Consider the following 17,386-nt stretch of genomic DNA (forward strand, 5'->3'; position numbering starts at 1 on the left):
AGCGCAGAGACACTCCATGTGCGCTGGGGCTTTTTTGTTTCTATTCCCCATGTCATTCCTCCTTCTCTCTTTTACGCATATGTGTGTGCTCAGTCACTTCAGTCATGTCCGACCCTTTGCAAGCCTATGGACTGTAACCCTCCAGGCTCCTCTGTCCATGGGATTCTCCAGGACAGAATACCGAAGTGAGTTGCCATAACCTCTGCGAGGGGATCTTCCCAACCCAGGGATTGAACCTGCATCTCTTAAGTCTCCTGCATTTGCAGGCAGATTCTTTACCACTAGCACCACCTGGGAAGCCCCCAAATGCACTGATGTTTAATAAAACTGTAATTTTATAACTTTCAGGATGCGGCTCAGGAGGAAGGGGGTTTTGCTGTATGGACCACCCCTCTCTAGATTCGTGTGTGTGTGTGTAGGCACATACATGCATCCATGTGTGTGTTATGAGTGGGCATGTGTGTTTTCGTGCCTGTGTGTTAGAGTGCATATGTGTATCTGTGCTTGTGTGACTGCATGTCTGTGATTTGTTGTGTTTATATGTGGATAAACTCAAAGAAACCAGAATCTGTGTCATGAAAAGGACAAAGACAGACACATTTTACAGCCAAAAAGTCGCCAAGAACATGCTGCTTTGACAACTGTTTTCCTTCAGCCTTCCAGGAAGCGTGGGGCTGTATCAGAAGTATAGCAATTAATCAGCCACATTTCTTGGAAAGCCCCAGACACCCTGTAACCCCTGTGCCCCACTCGCCCTCCCACAAGTGTGAATCCAGTTCAGCTAGGTCAAGGCTAGCTACAGGACGTGAGAGACACGCAGAAGGCAGGATTCCTCCACGGAGTTAATTATATAGATGCATACTTATATACAGGCACGTGTGTATATATAGACTGTGTATATGTGTATATACGTTTTGCAAGTGCCAATTTAACTGTGGCCGCTACACTTCATCCCTTTACCAACGCAACATGAAGCCACTGTGGCAAGTGCAGAGTCAAACCTCCCTCCCTGAGCAGGAACTCCTGGCAAGACGATGCCAGGAAATGAGACGGTCACGCCTGCATGCACGCACTCTGTCTGGGATGGCCCCAGGGACAAACAGCGCCGTGGCTGGGACCTTCCCACAGCCGGGCAGTGCAAGCGGAGCACACAGACCCACAGCTGACCTTGAGTCCTTTCTAGTCGTATCGGGGTGTGAATCCTCGTCTAAGACCTGGGATGGCAGAAGGACTTTTTAGGATACACGAGTCACCCCTAGAAAATGGCAAGGCGAGGAAGCACCTATAAAGCAACAGCTCCCGGGGTGAGAGAGCGGGTTATGCAGGATGATGATCAAGACACAGAAGGGAAGGGGCCTTCTGGATAATTTGTAATTTATAGTGTAATGGGTTGGATTGTATATAATATATTGTATATTACTTATTATATATTAATTTATAATATAAAATATATATTAAATTATAATGGGTGGGTGGGAACCTCACGCACCCCGCCCAGCACTCCATGAAACGTCCTCTCCAGGGTCACCCCAGGAGACAGCGGCAGCAACTTCAGATTCTCCCAACCATTGCATCAGAACCCACTGTCAGGAGTCCGTGATCTTTCCCTCTACAGAGCCAGAGAGTAAACACCTCAGGCTTCACAGGCCACGTGGTCATGTCACAACCGCTCAGCCTGTGGTTGTGCGAACAGAGCCACCAACAGTATGTAAACAAGCTGACATGAGCTACACCCTCCAATAAAACCCAACGTGTGAACGCGGTGCCTGAGCGGATCCAGCCTGCGGGCTGGACTTGGCCAGCCCGTGCACTCGGTCAAGGATGGGCTTGCCTTCCTGAATAGGCTAGTTCCCTTTACAGAATTCAAAGTGTGAGAACTTCTAGACTCTGCTTGATTCCCTCCTGTGATGAGGAGCTCAGATCCAGTCATGTTATGCCTGAGAACTTCGGTTTTGACTTTTTTTTTAAATAGATTTGCCATAAAATCATTGCTGTTGTTCAGGTGCGTCTGACTCTTTGTGATCCCATGAACTGCAGCACACCAGGCTTCCCTGCCCTTCACTATCCCTTGGAGTTTGCTCCAATTCATGTCCATTGAGTTGGTGATGCTATAACCATCTCGTCCTCTGCTGCCCCCCTTCTGCTTTTGCCTTCAATCTTTCCCAGCATCATGGTATTAAGTAAGATAATAAACAGTGCAATAAAAACAACAAGAGCCACAGTAAGGTGTTCACCAGATTGGTAACTATCACATTATTTCAGATGAGGAGACCAAGGCTCAGAGAGGCGCACATCCAGCCCAAGCACCCCCGGTGGGCAGGGGGCAGAGCTGGGATTCCATCCAGTCTCTGCCACAGCTCAGAAGTGCTGGTAAGGCCGTGCCCTAATTATGATGGCCATGAACTCTGTGCCAGGCTACGAAGGGAGCCTTTCATGTGCATGTCCCCTGGGCTCTAGAGAGTAGGTAGTAATAGTACTGTCCTCAATTTATAGTGAAAACTAAAGGTTAAAAAAGGAAACTGTCAAACAGAGAAACTTGTGTTTAACTGGAGCCCTTAGACCTCAGTCCATCTGCTCAACCGGGATGCTACAACACTGTAGCTCCCCAGGGACCGAGGGCAGGCTGTGAACGCAGGCCCTCCGCAAACTCTCATCCTGTAATCCTAGCACACACCAGAAACCACACATTCTCAAAGCAGGTAATATTGCCTCCAAAGCGGCAAAAATGGCTTTCAGGGAGGGGTTGAAAAAATCTGAGAGATTTCAGACGGGGCCCTCCAAAGTTCAACCTACCCAAACAGCATAAATAGTAGGTGTGATATTACAATTTCAGAGAAGCAGGCAACGAGAGGAAACAAAACACTTACATAAATTCCCTTCAAGGGAGATAATTATTTTTAAAAGGTCGAGAAATACTGCCCTGAGTGAAACATATAAGCTCAATCACCTTTCTGGAAAGTAATAAACATACACACAGGGCCTTCCCAGGTGGCTCAGTGGTAAAGAGCTGGCTTGCCAATGCAGGAGATGCAGGTTCGATCTCTGGGTCGGGAAGATCCCCTGGAGTCAGAAACGCCAACCCACTCCAGTATTCTTGCCTGGAGAATCCCAAGGACAGAGGAGCCTGGCGGGTACAGTCCACACACGCTGACACACACGAGCGTACACAGTAAGAGTAGACAGTTGCCGAGTGTGTGCTCAGGGCCATTATTGTGTCAAGCACTTTCCATGTTCCAACCCTCAGATTCTCAGGACACTCGACAAGGTAGAAATGTCACCATCATCCTCTTTGTACCAATGAACAGGACAGGAAGAGGTGAGTTAATGGGCCTGACGCTTCACCCAGGGTGCAGGGTGCCAAGGCCAGCCAGCAGCCCATGCTGCACCGGGGGAGTCACAGGGCGTGTGCAAGCCTGCTCTAGTAGCCTCCCTGCCTGCATAAATCCACAGAGAGCTCAGGACTTAGAAGTCAGGACAACCATCATAAGACCCCAGAACCCAGCAGGAGTGAGCAATGGTCAGGTGGAGAGCACTCAGGACTCGAGGGGGCCTGCTCCTTCTGTACAGCGGGACACACCCGTCAGGAAGTGTGGATGACACGCGCTGCCCTCCCTGGTTCAGCAGAGGCTAAAGGCAGAAGCTCTGGGGTTTGGACATGTGGGTCATGCAGATGCAGCCGACCGAGGCATCAGGCAGGGGCCTCGTCGGGCAGGGCCGGGCTGGGCCACTCTGCCTTCTTCCCCAAGCACACAAATCAAGAATGAGCCATGGGTGGTGTTTAGTTTTCCGTCACGTTCAGTAATTTTCCAATAAAATGTCCCAGCACGTAATCAGAATTAAGCAACCCCATGACCGTTTCCAGGGTGTGACCTCGATCAAGACAAGTTTTCCTGGGGAGGACCTCCCAGTGACCTTCAGGCAAAGGGTGGGACCCCCGGCCTCGCTTCCTCAGGGCGATGTGGTCCGGGAGCCAGGCCACAGGCATCCACGCAGCAGCTCCAAACCCACAGCTGGGGCGGCCGCCGGCTCTGCCCCGGCTTCAGATCCACCCGCGGGGATGAGCTGGGTGGGTCGGCTCGTGGGCACGTGTGTGCTCCCAGATGTGAGTGTGTGTGTGGCATGTGCAGAGTGTCTGGGGGTGCATGTATGATTTGTGGGGTGTCTGTAAGTGTGTATGTGGGTGTGTGTGTGTAGAGTGTGGGGGAATGTATGTATGATTTATGGGGTGTATGTAAGTGTGTGTGTGTGTGTGTAGAGTGTGGGGGGGTGTATGTATGATTTATGGGGTGTATGTAAGTGTGTGTGTGTGTAGAGTGTGGGGGGGTGTATGTATGATTTATGGGGTGTCTGTAAGTGTGTGTGTGGGTGTGTGTGTGTGTGTACAGTGTGGGGGAGTGTATGCATGATTTATGGGGTGTATGTAAGTGTGTGTGTGTGTAGAGTGTGTGGGGGTGCATGTATGATTTGTGGGGTGTCTGTAAGTGTGTGTGTGTGTGTACAGTGTGGGGGGGTGCATGTATGATTTGTGGGGTGTCTGTAAGTGTGTATGTAGGTGTGTGTGTAGAGTGTGGGGGAATGTATGTATGATTTATGGGGTGTATGTAAGTGTGTATGTGGGTGTGGGTGTGTGTAGAGTGTGGGGGAGTATATGTATGATTTATGGGGTGTATGTAAGTGTGTGTGTGTGTGTGTGTGCACGCGTGCAAGCACGCGCTGAGCTCACCTCCAAGTCTCCGGGCCACACAGAGGGACGTGGGAAAGGAGACAGGGTGGAGACAGGAGGACTAGGTCCCTGGGAACAAGGCCACCAGCAGGGCTGTGCCCTCTCTGATGACCACAAGACTCAGGCCCCGAGGGACACAGGCCCAAACAAACTCCCAGCCCGGACACGCTGCCCAGACATGCCAACAGGCTCTCCCTGGACAGGCACTCTGGGTCCTCAAGGGGACGTTCCTGGGTGCTGAGGTGCGCTCTGCCCTTGGCTGGTTCTCAGCCCCCTCCCAGCTGGGTGGACTCTGGAGAGTCAAGCCACTGAGTCAAGCCTCAGCATCCACCCTTGATGGTAAGGGCCCCTCGCAGTAAGGCCCGTGATGCTCCCCTCCTGGGCAGCGTTACTGCCCTGCGCCCACCGGGCTCAGCCCCTCCTCCACCAGCATCAGGCCCAGACCTCCTGCAGGCCCTTGGCTCCCTACTTGCCTCTGCCTAGAACTATGGGCCCATCAACCTTGGCGTGAACGGCTGTTTCATGCCATTCCAGTTTCAACTCAGCTCTTCTCTTCTCAAAGGCCTTCCTATAACCTTTCCACTTAAGACCCTTTATCATGTGACCCTTCCTCGTTTCTTCAAAGCACTTAACTACTCTATGAAATCACATTCATGTTCACTTGATATTTTTTCCCCTCCCTCTCCTTTCTGGAAAGTATCGCCCTAAAAGTAGAATCTCAGATGCGATCATTCACCATCGTGATCCCCTTGCCTCAGAACAAAGCCCAGGAGATTAGAGGGAAACAAAAAATGCGTGTTGAGAAAGTAACCCACGAGTATGATATAGAGGCCTGGAGACTCGCACTGCCGTGAGGCACTGTCTTCAAAGGTCTACCTGGTCCGTTCCCAGTTACACAAGCTAGTCCTGTGATTTACTCACACTGCTTTCTGCTATTAAAAAAAAAAAAAAAGCATAGAACAAAGTTTCAAGTGATTCCCTCACCTGAAGGTGAAGTGGCCTGTGGCCAATACAGTCAAAAGCAAGAAAGAGCTTCACAAGGAATCTCAGCACCCAGCCCCCGGGCCCACCTTCCCCATCCTCACGGCAGCTGAGTCTGTGAGCAGGTCTAACAAGTACAGGACGCTGGGACCCTTCTTGTAGGGGCTGAGGACATGCATAAAATCACCAACTGGTGAAACGCATGGCTGGGGAGGGGATGCCGGCATGCTCCCAGTGAGATCTGCAGGAGAACAATAACATGCATTCCACCTCACACATGAGAAAGTCCCTCTGTGTGTGTGTGTGTGTCTCTCTCTGTGTGTGTGTCTCTGTGTGTGTGTGTGTCTGTGTGTGTGCGTGTTGTCATGGTAAGGATCGCATCCAGTAGTCAAAACCCACTGGGACAGCAGGTGGACACAGCACAGGGGAGGCAGGGAGGGAGGAGGCTGCATGTCATGAACCAGAGAGACTCGAGAGGCTCCTCCTGAGCCCTCAGTCTCGTCAGCATCCAAGAGCTAAAGGACACAGTCCAGGGCCATGTCCCCTCTCCCCAGAGGAGGCAGGACCCCCAGAGAGCGTCCCCAGAATAGAAGTAGGCGGAGGCTCCCCGGCTGTGGACGCTGGCAGGCCACAGGACCGCTGAAGGCCACACCACCAGCTATATAAAGGTTGTGTCGTGGCCACGGCCAAGCCCGGGGTGGAGAGGGCTCTTAATTACAGCCGTGGCTCTGGGGCTGGGCCTCCGCCCCACACTCTGCAGGAAGCCAGGCTGAGATCCAGCCCCCTGGGGACCTCGTCAGGCCACGGAGGGGCAGGAGCTGACGCCCTGACACGGAGGTGCTTCCCTGGGTGAGCCCAGGGCCAGGGGGACAGTGAGCCACAGGCCAGAACAGACCTCGGGGAGGTCACCGGGCAAGGCCACGGAGGTCATGATGCTAGAAACACGTCTCTGACAACGCTGCCATGCCTGCTTGCTGCTGCTGCTACTGGCCCACTCCTGAGTTTGCAGATCAGCTCTGTCATTTATAAAATGAGGATAAAGATTTCTTCAGCTACCATGACCTTCATCTGTCTATTGAACAAACAGCCACTGGTAACCATGCAGGAGCCGGGGCTAGACCAGGCCCTGGTAGGGTTCAATAATTAGACACCTGATAGGATTACTATGGAAGGACAGCTCGGAAAAACTCAGACTTGCGGGCACTGGGTGCTGAGCTGGGTGAAGAGTCGAAGGCCTGATTCCCTGTGATCCTGGATAAGCCATTCGGCCCCTCGATGCCGTCAGTGACAGAAGAAAAACTTACTGAGGGGATTGGGGTGAGACTTCAAAGCCATGGTCAGTTTAAAGATGGTTCCTGAACATCCAAAGTTAGTGGGAAGAGCTCAAGCCCTGCGGTCAAACAGAGTGAGGTCAAACTCCCAGGTCTGCTCCCAGCCTGCGGGGCCACTTCAGGAGTGACCTGAACCAGCCGCCTCACCGAGGGACCAGGAGGGGCCATGGGGTAAAATCCAACATACATACCTAAGTGTTGTGAATATGAACTCTGAGAAAGGACGGACATGGAAAGGAAACCATAAATGCATTAGAAAAAAGAAATCAGCTGACGACACTAAGTTCTCCTATTTGCTGCTATGATTTAGGAGGCAGGTTACGGGAATTCTGCTCCAAGCAGGGAGGAATGATGGCATTCTGAGGCCTGAGAAGCAGAAGGACAGTTCAGGTCTACGGCTGCTCCAGGAGCAATTTGGACAAAGAGAAGCTTTCGCAGCGGCCACTCTGAAAAAGCACTGTCCAATCCCAGGCCTGGTCCTGTCCCTGCGTCACCCCTCCTCTGCTCACATGGTCACTCCCAGCTGGGTTCCCAGACCAGAGCAGGGCAGCCACGGCCCCCACACCCCAGCCTGTGCTGCCTGAGGGCCGGGGCTGGGCACCTACTGGACACTGGCCCCTCACCTCCTGTGCGCTGAGCTGGGACTCAGCTTCCCCTCTGTCCCCTTGAACTGCCCTGCCTCCCTCCTGTAGCCGGGCTGGCTGGAAAGCACGGGCTCTGGAAGCAGTCAGACTTCAGCTCCCACCTGCAGCATCAGTGTCATAGAAGACGGAGGAACCTCGTATGTAGGCTTCATACATAAAGTTAAATTTTCTAGCAGCCGCAATTTTAAAAAACTAAAAAGAACCAGGTGAAATTACTCTTAGGGACATGTTGCATTGAAGCCTAAATTTCCAGAACGTGTGTGTGCTGTGTGATTCGTCTCTCAGTCACGTCCAACTCTTGCGACCCCATGGGCTGTAGCCTGCCAGGCTCCTCTATCTATGGTATTCTCCAGGCAAGAATACTGGAGTAGGATGCCATTTCCTTCTCCAGGGGAAATCTTCCTGACCCAGGAATCCAACCCAGGTCTCCTGCATTGCAGGCAGACTCTTACTGAGCTACAAGGGAAGCCCCAAATTTCCAGAATACTATCATTTAAATATGTAATTGATATAAAAATACACATGAGATGCTTTACTCTCTTTTTTCATACCTTGTCTACAAAATCCGGTGGGTATGTCACTCAGGCACTTCTCAGTTTGGACCAGCCCCAGACTGGTCACTGTCCACATGTGATGGTCAGCGCAGGACTAGGGCACCAGTTTCCCCACATGAAAATGGGAGCACTGACACCGCCCCTTCCCCCACCCCAGCTGGGCTGGGTGAGAACACAGCATGAGTGTAACGTGAATATCCTCCCCAGCCTTCAACACGTTTGGTGCTCAGAGAACAGCGGGCTCTCTGAGCACTGTTCACCTCTCCCCCCACACTGGGAAGTCAGGTTGAGGTCATTCTCCCCTGGATCTAATCTGCTGTAGGGAGCAAGTATGATTCACCCCTCATCCCCCCAGCCTGCCTTTTCCAGACATTCATCAACCTTCAACATCTAGTCGTTCCTCTCTGCTCACCAACATACACACAAGGGAAACAATTATTTTTGGCTATCATTTCAGATTTGCTGAATATGCTTTGTCTTTGCAGGAGGCACCAGATCATTGCATGAGTTGCTTCCGACATGCACAGCACAGAATCCACTGCAGACTGCTGCCCCTGACTTCTTTTTCAACAACATTCAGGCAGCTCCTCCCCCATCCTAGGCTCCGTTCCAGGCACTGGTACCCCTAGGAACAGCCTTTCCCTGGTGAGGATTCTATTCCGTGGGTGAAGGCAGCTCTGATACAGACACACTAACAGAAATTTCAAACGGCAGGAGGCAACCAGCATGCACAGTCTGTGGTATAATAATCTGTCACTTCCCTGCTGCCTCCAGGAGAAAAAGTTTCCCAAGGACAAGAAGGACATCAGCTGCATCCTGGGTACCTGGTATGTGCCCGGCAGAGGACTCACCCATTGTGTGACTGTTCAGTGAATGAATGAATGCGCAGACGGACGGATGGATGGACTAAAGTGAACCAATGCCGACTACAATGCATGGTTTGGTTGAAGCTGAATGAATGGACAGATTAGTGTGAATCCACCATGGTTGTTGAATGAATAAATGAATGAATGGATTGGACGGACTGAATGATCACGACACAGGAAACTCGTATTGTTACCCTCAGATCTCCCAGGTCATCAGTGAGAAGCCCCTGTGGGAACAGCCCGGATTCAGACCATGAATCACCTGCAGGTGCCCTCCCTGTGCCAAGGGGGCTTCTGGCTGTTTGGATGCTGCAGGGCTCCGTGATTTAATCCACATGCTTTCCACTATGTTACTGTTCACTCTTCTGTTTTGTTTTGCTTTGTTTCTAATTGAAGCAATTGTGAAGAGATTTTGCTTCCTGAGTCTCCAGAATAGAGCGGACCCTCTCAGCCTCCAGCTGTATTTACAAACCGGATTCCCTTCAGATGACTAAGAATAACTTGATTCTTCCCTCCATTCAGGCAAGTGGAGAAGCCTGCGGAAGGAGAGTCCTGACTTTCTCCTGACATTTCCACAGCAGACGTGTGACATGTTGGCGGGCTGGACCTGCATCCTTTCCCCTTGGGTCTGGTCCCTGGTGTTCCTGCCGGGGTCAGACCCCTTTCCTTGGAGGAGGAGAGGTGGTAACTCCACAATGTCAAACAGGGTCCTGTGGTCCAGGCCCAGAGAGTCAGCCTGTTTTCACTCCGAGGTTACGATGATTGGCTGGGGACAGTCACAGAGCCTATAGGCATCCAGCTAGGTGACTCCAGGCCTGTGGGGTCACCCATTCGTCTCCTGGGTCCAACTCACACCCGCTCTTTCTCTGTCTTGCTCAGGCCCCTTCACTGGCTGCTGTGGGATGAGGTCAGCCAGCCAGGCAGGCAGGGAGTGAGGCAGGGACCCTCTTCCTGCTCCCTCTGGGTCACTGCTGAATGGGCAGCCACGATCCTCCCCGAGACGAGGAGACCAGAGCTCGTGATGGGCAGGCCCTCCCCACCCAGGGGCCCCGGCTCCCTGCTGTCCCCGCTCCCGCTGCTGGTTCCCGGTGCCTCCCTCTCCCTCCCCAACCTCAGTCTTCTCCAAACAGAACCTCATCAGAATCTCTTCCGTCCACGCTGGTCACTGCTGGACCCTGACACACAAATCTACCAAGAACAGAATTAACACGGAGAGCGGGCAGAGCAACAGGAGAGAAAGAGGGCCTGGTCTCTGCTCGGGGCCACCCGACTGCTGACCTCTGCATCCTGGGTGGCGTCCATGTGCCTTACTCTTTAAGCAAGTTAACGCGGGGTCTGCTGTTACCTGTGATCATTCTCCCTGACTCAGACCCAGGGTCAGTGGTAGTGAAATCTGTGTTCCAGGGGCACAGGGGGATGAGGGCAGAGGCTGACGGCCCAGATTCTGGGCCCACACTGCCATTTTATTAACTGGGCAACACAATCCAGTGACCTGACCTCTCCAGGGTTCTCCGAACCATTCCTCAAACCATCCCCTGGGAGGGCGAACCTCTTCAAAATCTAGATTCTGCTCTGCCAAGATAAAGAACCACTTTGAACCCAGGCTGCCAGGATGAAGAAATGCCAGAGTGGGGGGTCAGTTGGGTGCTCACAGACCCTGAGCCACCAGGCTGGATGACTGCAACTTGGCTGGACCTGGGTCCTAGCGCCTGCCTCTTGTCAGCATATTTCTGGCCATATGCCATATGCACCTAGATCAAGTCTCCACCCAGCCTTGCCAGAGCAGTTCATCCTCCCTTCCTCCTCTTCCCCATGTGGTGCCATCACCTCTCTGGACTGCTACTGAGGGCCCCATAGGCCTTGCAGCTATGCCCCCCTGGATCTCAGCATTCTGCAAGAAGGGGAGCATCTGTATCTTAGGAGGCTATAACGAGGGTCAAATGAAGTCACAATGGAAGTCCACGGCCAGTGAATTGCACCCTATGGAGCAGGTGAGCATCCCTTAACCCTCTGGGCATCCCTTTCCTCATCTGTAAAAATGGGCCTGGGCATCCACCCCAACACCATTCTCTGAAGTTGCCCAGCTGTCTTATGGTGGGCTCGCTATCTGGCCAGCATTCCTTTCTCCACAAAGATCTGACTATGTCATGTCCTGCCCAGAATTCTCAATGCCTCCCCATGCACACAAGGCCCCCTTTATCCAGGCCTTGACAATCACACAAAGCCACCAGCCCCCACTCTGTTCCTTTCCTCCAATCATTATAGTTCATTGACTAAATGCTGCCATCTCATCCTGAAGCTCACGCTCTTTCTTCTGCACTGTCTAAGCACCACCTCCTCCAGGAAGCCCTCCCTCATTCTCAAGGTCACTATCCACCAAAACCACAGCAGGACCTCACCCACCACATTCCTTTTTTTTTTTTTTTTTTTTTTTGGTGTCTTTACTAACATCTAGATGAGGAACAGACTTCATTTTCTTGGGCTCCAAAATCACTGCAGGTGGTGACTTCAGACATGAAATTAAAAGACGCTTACTTACTCCTTGGAAGAAAAGTTATGACAAACCTAGACAGCATATTAAAAAGCAGAGACATTATTTTGCTAACAAAGTTCCATATAGTCAAAGATATGGTTTTCCCAATAGTCATGTGTGGACCATAAAGAAGGCTGAGCACCGAAGAATTGATGCTTTCGAACTGTGGTGCTAGAGAAGACTTTTGAGAATGCCTTGGACTACAAGGAGATCCAACCAGTCAATCCTAAAGGAGATCAATCCTAAATATTCCTTGGAAGGACTGATGCTTAAGCTCCAGTACTTTGGCCACCTGATGTGATGAGTCAACCCAGTAGAAAAGACCCTGATGCTGAGAAAGACTGAAGGCAGCAGGAGAAGGGTATGACAGGATGAGATGGTTGGATGGCATCACCGACTCAATGTACATGAGTTTGAGCAAGCTCCGGGAGATGGTGAAGGACAGGTGATCCTGGCGCGCTGCAGTCCATGGGGTCGCAATGAGTCGGATATGACTTAAGAGACTGAACAACAGATGAGGAAAGCCTGAGGGTAAGGGCTGTGTTTTATCTTTTTCTAGCGGCCCAGAAATCAGCACAAGTCTACACAAAAAACAGATTCCCGGTAAGTAACTGTGAATAAGTAAGTAGAGATTAAGAGAGTTAACACAAGAGAAAAAGCCACAGAGTGCTAAAGAAACGGAGAGAAGGATCAAGTCTCAGACATGGCTTAGCTGCAAGGCCAGCCCATCCCTGAGACCAGGTCGCTGAAGCCCCGGCCAGCTGTTCCCGCTGTCAGTCCCTCCTCCACTGCCCCAGACTCTTGCCCCTGCCTAGGTGGGACCCTCAGGGCTCTCTGATCCAAGGCTCAGTATGACAGAGGCTGACACTGCTCCCTGCCCCCACCGGGGCCCTGGAGGGGGAAGTTACCAGCAAGGAAGGAACGTCACCCCAGTGAAGCAGGCACAGGCTGAAGCTGGGGAAAGGCTGGCGCAGGAGAAACCCACTCCAGCCCCTCCTGTCCTGGAGAGGGGGCTGGCCTCAGGATGACCCCACTAGAATCTTGAGGTCAGCCGCCCAGGTCAGAGCCCTAGGGGCCACTGGCTCTCTGCGCAGTTGTCCCCCCCACTCCACCCACATACTCTTCCCTCTCTCATCCCCCCCAGCCCCAGCCACAGTCAAGATTCCAGACAAATAACTCGGAGGCCTCGGGAGATCTCAGAGAGCAACAGGTCAAGAGCCCCTGGCCTCCGGACCGCAGCGCCATCATCTTAAATGGCTGCCTCGGGCTTACTGGGGACAGTTCCTGAAGACGGTCTGTGCCCCGTTCTTCCATGATCTTTCACTGTGACACCTGAGGAGAGGGGCAGGACCCCACACCTCTCACCTCTAAGAGCAGGTGCTTGGGCGAGTCCTCTGCAAGCACCTGCTCCGACTCAAGGGCCCTGAGAAGCCAGTGCATGGACCCCATGGCAGATATGGAGCTGCAACCAGAGACACGTAACCAAACTCTGAGTACACATGAAGCTCCGACCAGAGACAGGTAACCAAACTCTGAGACAGAGCAGGGTTTAGGACTCAGCCCTCTTGAATTTTCTTTTCCTGGACTCAGGGCCCAAGGCGCAGGGCCCAGGGGACCCTGGGGGCTGGGTGCGCATGGGTCTCGGGGTTTCTGAGCAGCAGAGCTGCCGCCGGGTGTCCTCAGGCCCACCTCTGCCCGAGAGCCAGGTCTTCCCCGTGCCCCGCCCGTCCTGGGCACGGCCCCGACTCACTCTCACACAGGCGGCGCCGCAGCTTGCCCCGGATCTTGTCGATGGCGTCGAAGTCGGACACGTGGAAGACGTGCGCCGCGGTGGGCTCGGAGGCGATCTCCTCCAGCTCCTCGCGCAGCGCCTCTCCCACGCCCACAGCGAAGATGCGGATGCCGGCGCGGCGCGCGGCCACGGCGGCGGGCAGCACCAGGTCCTGGCTGCGGCCGTCAGTCAGCAGGATGGCCACCTGCTTGAAGGCGCGGTCCCCAGGGCGGCCGCCGGCGCGCGGCGTGAAGCTGTGGCGCGTGATGAAGCGCAGCGCGTCGCCCGTGTGCGTGTGGCCGCCGTGGTAGGCCAGCTGCCGGGCTGCCGCGCGCACCGCGGCCCGCGAGCCGAAGCGGCCCAGCTCGAAGGCCGTGGCCGGGCGGTCGCTGTAGCGCACCACGCCCACCCGCGTGCGCTCCGGGCCCACCTCGAACGTGTCCACCAGGTTGGCCACCCACTGCCGGACCTTCTCGAAGTTCTCCTTGCCCACGCTCGAGGAGGAGTCCAGCAGGAACACCAGGTCGTAGTGGACGGTTTTGCAACCTACAGGGGCAACAGGAAAGGTAGGGTCTTTGCGGGGGGCTGGGGGCGTGGTCATCCTGGCCCCCCAGACCTGCCTCCAGGCCCCGCGCACTGCGCGCGGGGTGAAGGGGGCGGAGGGAAAGGAGGGGGGCTGGGCTGCCGCCTTAAAGCTCCAACCTTGGTTCCCTAAAGGCCATGTGATGGGGAGTCTCCCCAAGATTGCTGTGAAGTTCACCTGACGACACATATAGTTAATATGTACACTCACATATATATATAGTGAATAACATATAATTATACATTATATACCATAGATAATTATATAGTTAATATGTATTTACATAAGTGAATAACATATGTATTATATATTATTTACTGTACATAAGTATATATGATTATATATAGTTTACAGATATACTCATGTAAGTGAATAACAGTCATGTAACACTATTGACTACTGTTATCAGTTTCTTTAACTCCTCCTACCATGTTGGTTCAAAAGTGACTTCATTGTCTTTTAAACCTGCAGAAGGCAATCCAAAAAATCTTCAAACGCTCATGTTTCCATTTGGGCAGAGATAACTACTGCTAGCCCACGGTGTATTTATTTATGCTGTTGGCAGGAGTGGGCCTGTACCAGTGGCACTGGTATATAAGCTGGTTCCCAGCACCCCTCGATAGGCCAGGAGCCCATTTCCAGTGTGATAATGCTGGTTTCCATGGCTGCAGAGATTCCGCCACAGGGATGAACATAATTTATTTAGCCAGTCCTCTCCTGTCAGATAGTCAAACAGTTCACAGTGTCTCACTATTAGAAATCATATAAAATGGATTGCATTCATATATTTTAGAAAGTCTACGGTGCTTTATAAAAATATGCTCATATTTTTACAAATATAAACTCTATATAAGCTATATGACACTTTTGATTAAATAAAATGCAGCACTATAATTTATTTCTGATCCACAGGGCAGCCCTGTGTGGAGAGCTTGCTGGTCCCCATTTTACAGTTAGATAATAGGAGGAAAAGTGTTTTCTAAACTTCAAAGTACTGCACAAGTAGACAGGGGAATCATCAACATGCCCTTGCCTCGATTTTTCCAGAACCTGAGTCTTGGCCATGACAACAGGAGCAGCGGATCAGGCTTCTGGAAACACCTGGCACAGACAGTTGATCAGTGAAAATAAAAGTTTAAAAAAAAGCAAGATCTCACTTTGTTAAAACGTCCAGTTGGCAAAAGTAAAAAATATTGACTGTGGTGGGCAGTGAGGATGTAAGAATGCCTTTGTGGGCTCAAGAAGTGACTAGGGTTTGTCACCCCCATCATCAGAGTCCTAAAAGCCTTGTATCTTTGAATCTACCAGTTCCAGGTTCAGTGATTTACTCAAAGAAAACCAGCAAATAAATAGAAAGGGCAAAAATAAAGCTGTAAGGAAGTTCATGGCAGCATTGCCAAGTAAAATCTCGGAGCCTGCCTTAATGGATACACATATGGACCACTTAAATAATATTCCGCCTGCATCATTCAGTGGAATGCCAGGCAGCCACCACAGTGATGGCCGTATTTACCAACGTGGATACACCTTCCACTCTATCATTGCCGTATTTACCAACGTGGATACATTTTCCACTCTATCATCTATCATTAGGTATGAAAAGCATGTGTGTGTGTGTCTGTGTGTGTGTGTGTGTGTGCGTGTATACAACTGTGTACTGAGGAGAGAAGCTCCAAAAAGAACCATTGCTTCTTTCTGGCAAGCAGAGCCATGAGTGAATTGTATTACCTTGTAGTTCTGTGTAGTTATGATTTTAGGTTAACACACAATGCATTAAGTTCAAAAAACAAATAATAAAGCTAGGTATATTTATACACACACACACACGCATACGTCCTCATCCCACCCTGCTCTAGTGCTCCCCTTGAATTTGCCACGTCTACCTTCCCCTCTAGTTTTTTAAAATCCAAGGCCAATTGGCTGAGAAGCCGAGGTGAACCCCTGCCTTCACAGAACGGATCCCCTAACAGGATTAGAGCTTTTGAAGTGTGTTTGCCCAGATGTGTGAACTCAGAGAAAACTCTTGGGGAGTTTTTCCCCTGGACACAAAAGGTCATCCTTTTGCCTTTGGGACTGTGATGTCCCAGCCTGATCAGGATGATTGCTGTCCATGGCTCTAACCCTTGAGGTGATGTGGTGTATGCAGCAGAAGGTTCATTTGTGCGGGAGGCCTCACCACGAGGCCACTTTCTCCTGGAGGCCAGGGCACAGGCGGGGTTGCAGGCAGATGAGAATGAAGGGCAATGCGGCGGGAGGGGCCCTGGCTTCTGGCCTTGGTCCTGCCACCCACAGGGGCCCTGTGACCCCGCAGGGGCCCTGTGACCCCGCAGACTGCTTTCCACTCTGTGAAATGAGGGCGGAGACAGAAGGTCCTCGGGCCTTCCCACTTCTAAATTTGATAATCCTGGTGCCAACTGGGCACTTGCGGCTGTCCCGGGGGGGCACAGAAATCTCAGAAGGCCCGTGTTCCCCACATGGAAAACAGGATGCCCACACTCCTCACTGTCTTTCTAGCTACCCAGGCTTTGTGAGTCACAGGCAGAATAGACCTTTGTAAAGTGATGGAGAAACACAAGCCTTCGGGGCTTGTTTGTTTTTCCTCTTCCTTGGAGGGCCCCGATAAACAGCTTGACTCTAGCCCAGCCCTGCCCATATTCCTTCAACCTCACAGGGGTGGGAGTGGGGTATGGGGGGGCCTCTTTTTTTCCCCAACATTTTTAAACATCAAAGTATAGCTGATTTACAATATTGTGTTCATTTCAGGGGTTAGAGCAAAGTGATCAGCTTATGCATATTTATGTATATAGATCTATAGTCTTTTTAAAAGTTCTTTTCCATTATAAGTCACTACAAGATATTGAATATAGTCCCCTGGACTGCACAGTAAATTCTTGCAGTTTACATAGTTTTTATCCAATACTGTGCGTGTGTTGCTTCAGTTCCTTATCTGTAAAATGGGGCAGCGTTTCACACCCAGCCATCCAGCGACAGTTCTCTCCCTGGTCTCACCAGGTCCAGCTGTGTACTGAGGACGCGGCGTGCAGGCTCGGGGCTGGGTGCCGTGACAGACCGACCCACTCCCATCCCTGACTCCTTCCCCAGGTCCCCCACGGACCGTGACTCCTCCCAGGAGGCCCTCAGACGGGTGGGCAAGCCGTCCCGTCACTTCTTACCCCTCCCACCTGGGCTGTCTCTGCTCCCATAACTTCCCCACTTCCTGGCGGCTCACTGCCCGGCCACCCCTTTAGGCTGGACTCCAGGGCACTCAGTGCCCCTCACGCTGTGGCACAACATGTTGTGTGATCGACTGCAGACGTGTGTTCACTCTCACACACGTGCACACGCCCCAGTGGCACGGCTGATTGTGACTCCCACTGGCTGGGGGACAGTGGACACCACA

The 17,386-nt window shown here is 52.0% G+C and overlaps 1 protein-coding gene across 1 annotated transcript in view; it reads right to left on the reverse strand.

The window, feature by feature from the left end:
• The window catches only part of COL22A1 (collagen type XXII alpha 1 chain), a 221,714-nt gene that overhangs the window by 181,916 nt on the left and 22,412 nt on the right, over window positions 1-17,386 (reverse strand). Inside the window, 1 exon segment of the mRNA XM_065902959.1 lies at window positions 13,383-13,949. Coding sequence (XP_065759031.1) covers window positions 13,383-13,949 — 567 coding nt within the window.

This window comes from Muntiacus reevesi, chromosome 12, assembly GCF_963930625.1.
Source record: "Muntiacus reevesi chromosome 12, mMunRee1.1, whole genome shotgun sequence".
NCBI classification, from domain to species: domain Eukaryota; kingdom Metazoa; phylum Chordata; class Mammalia; order Artiodactyla; family Cervidae; genus Muntiacus; species Muntiacus reevesi.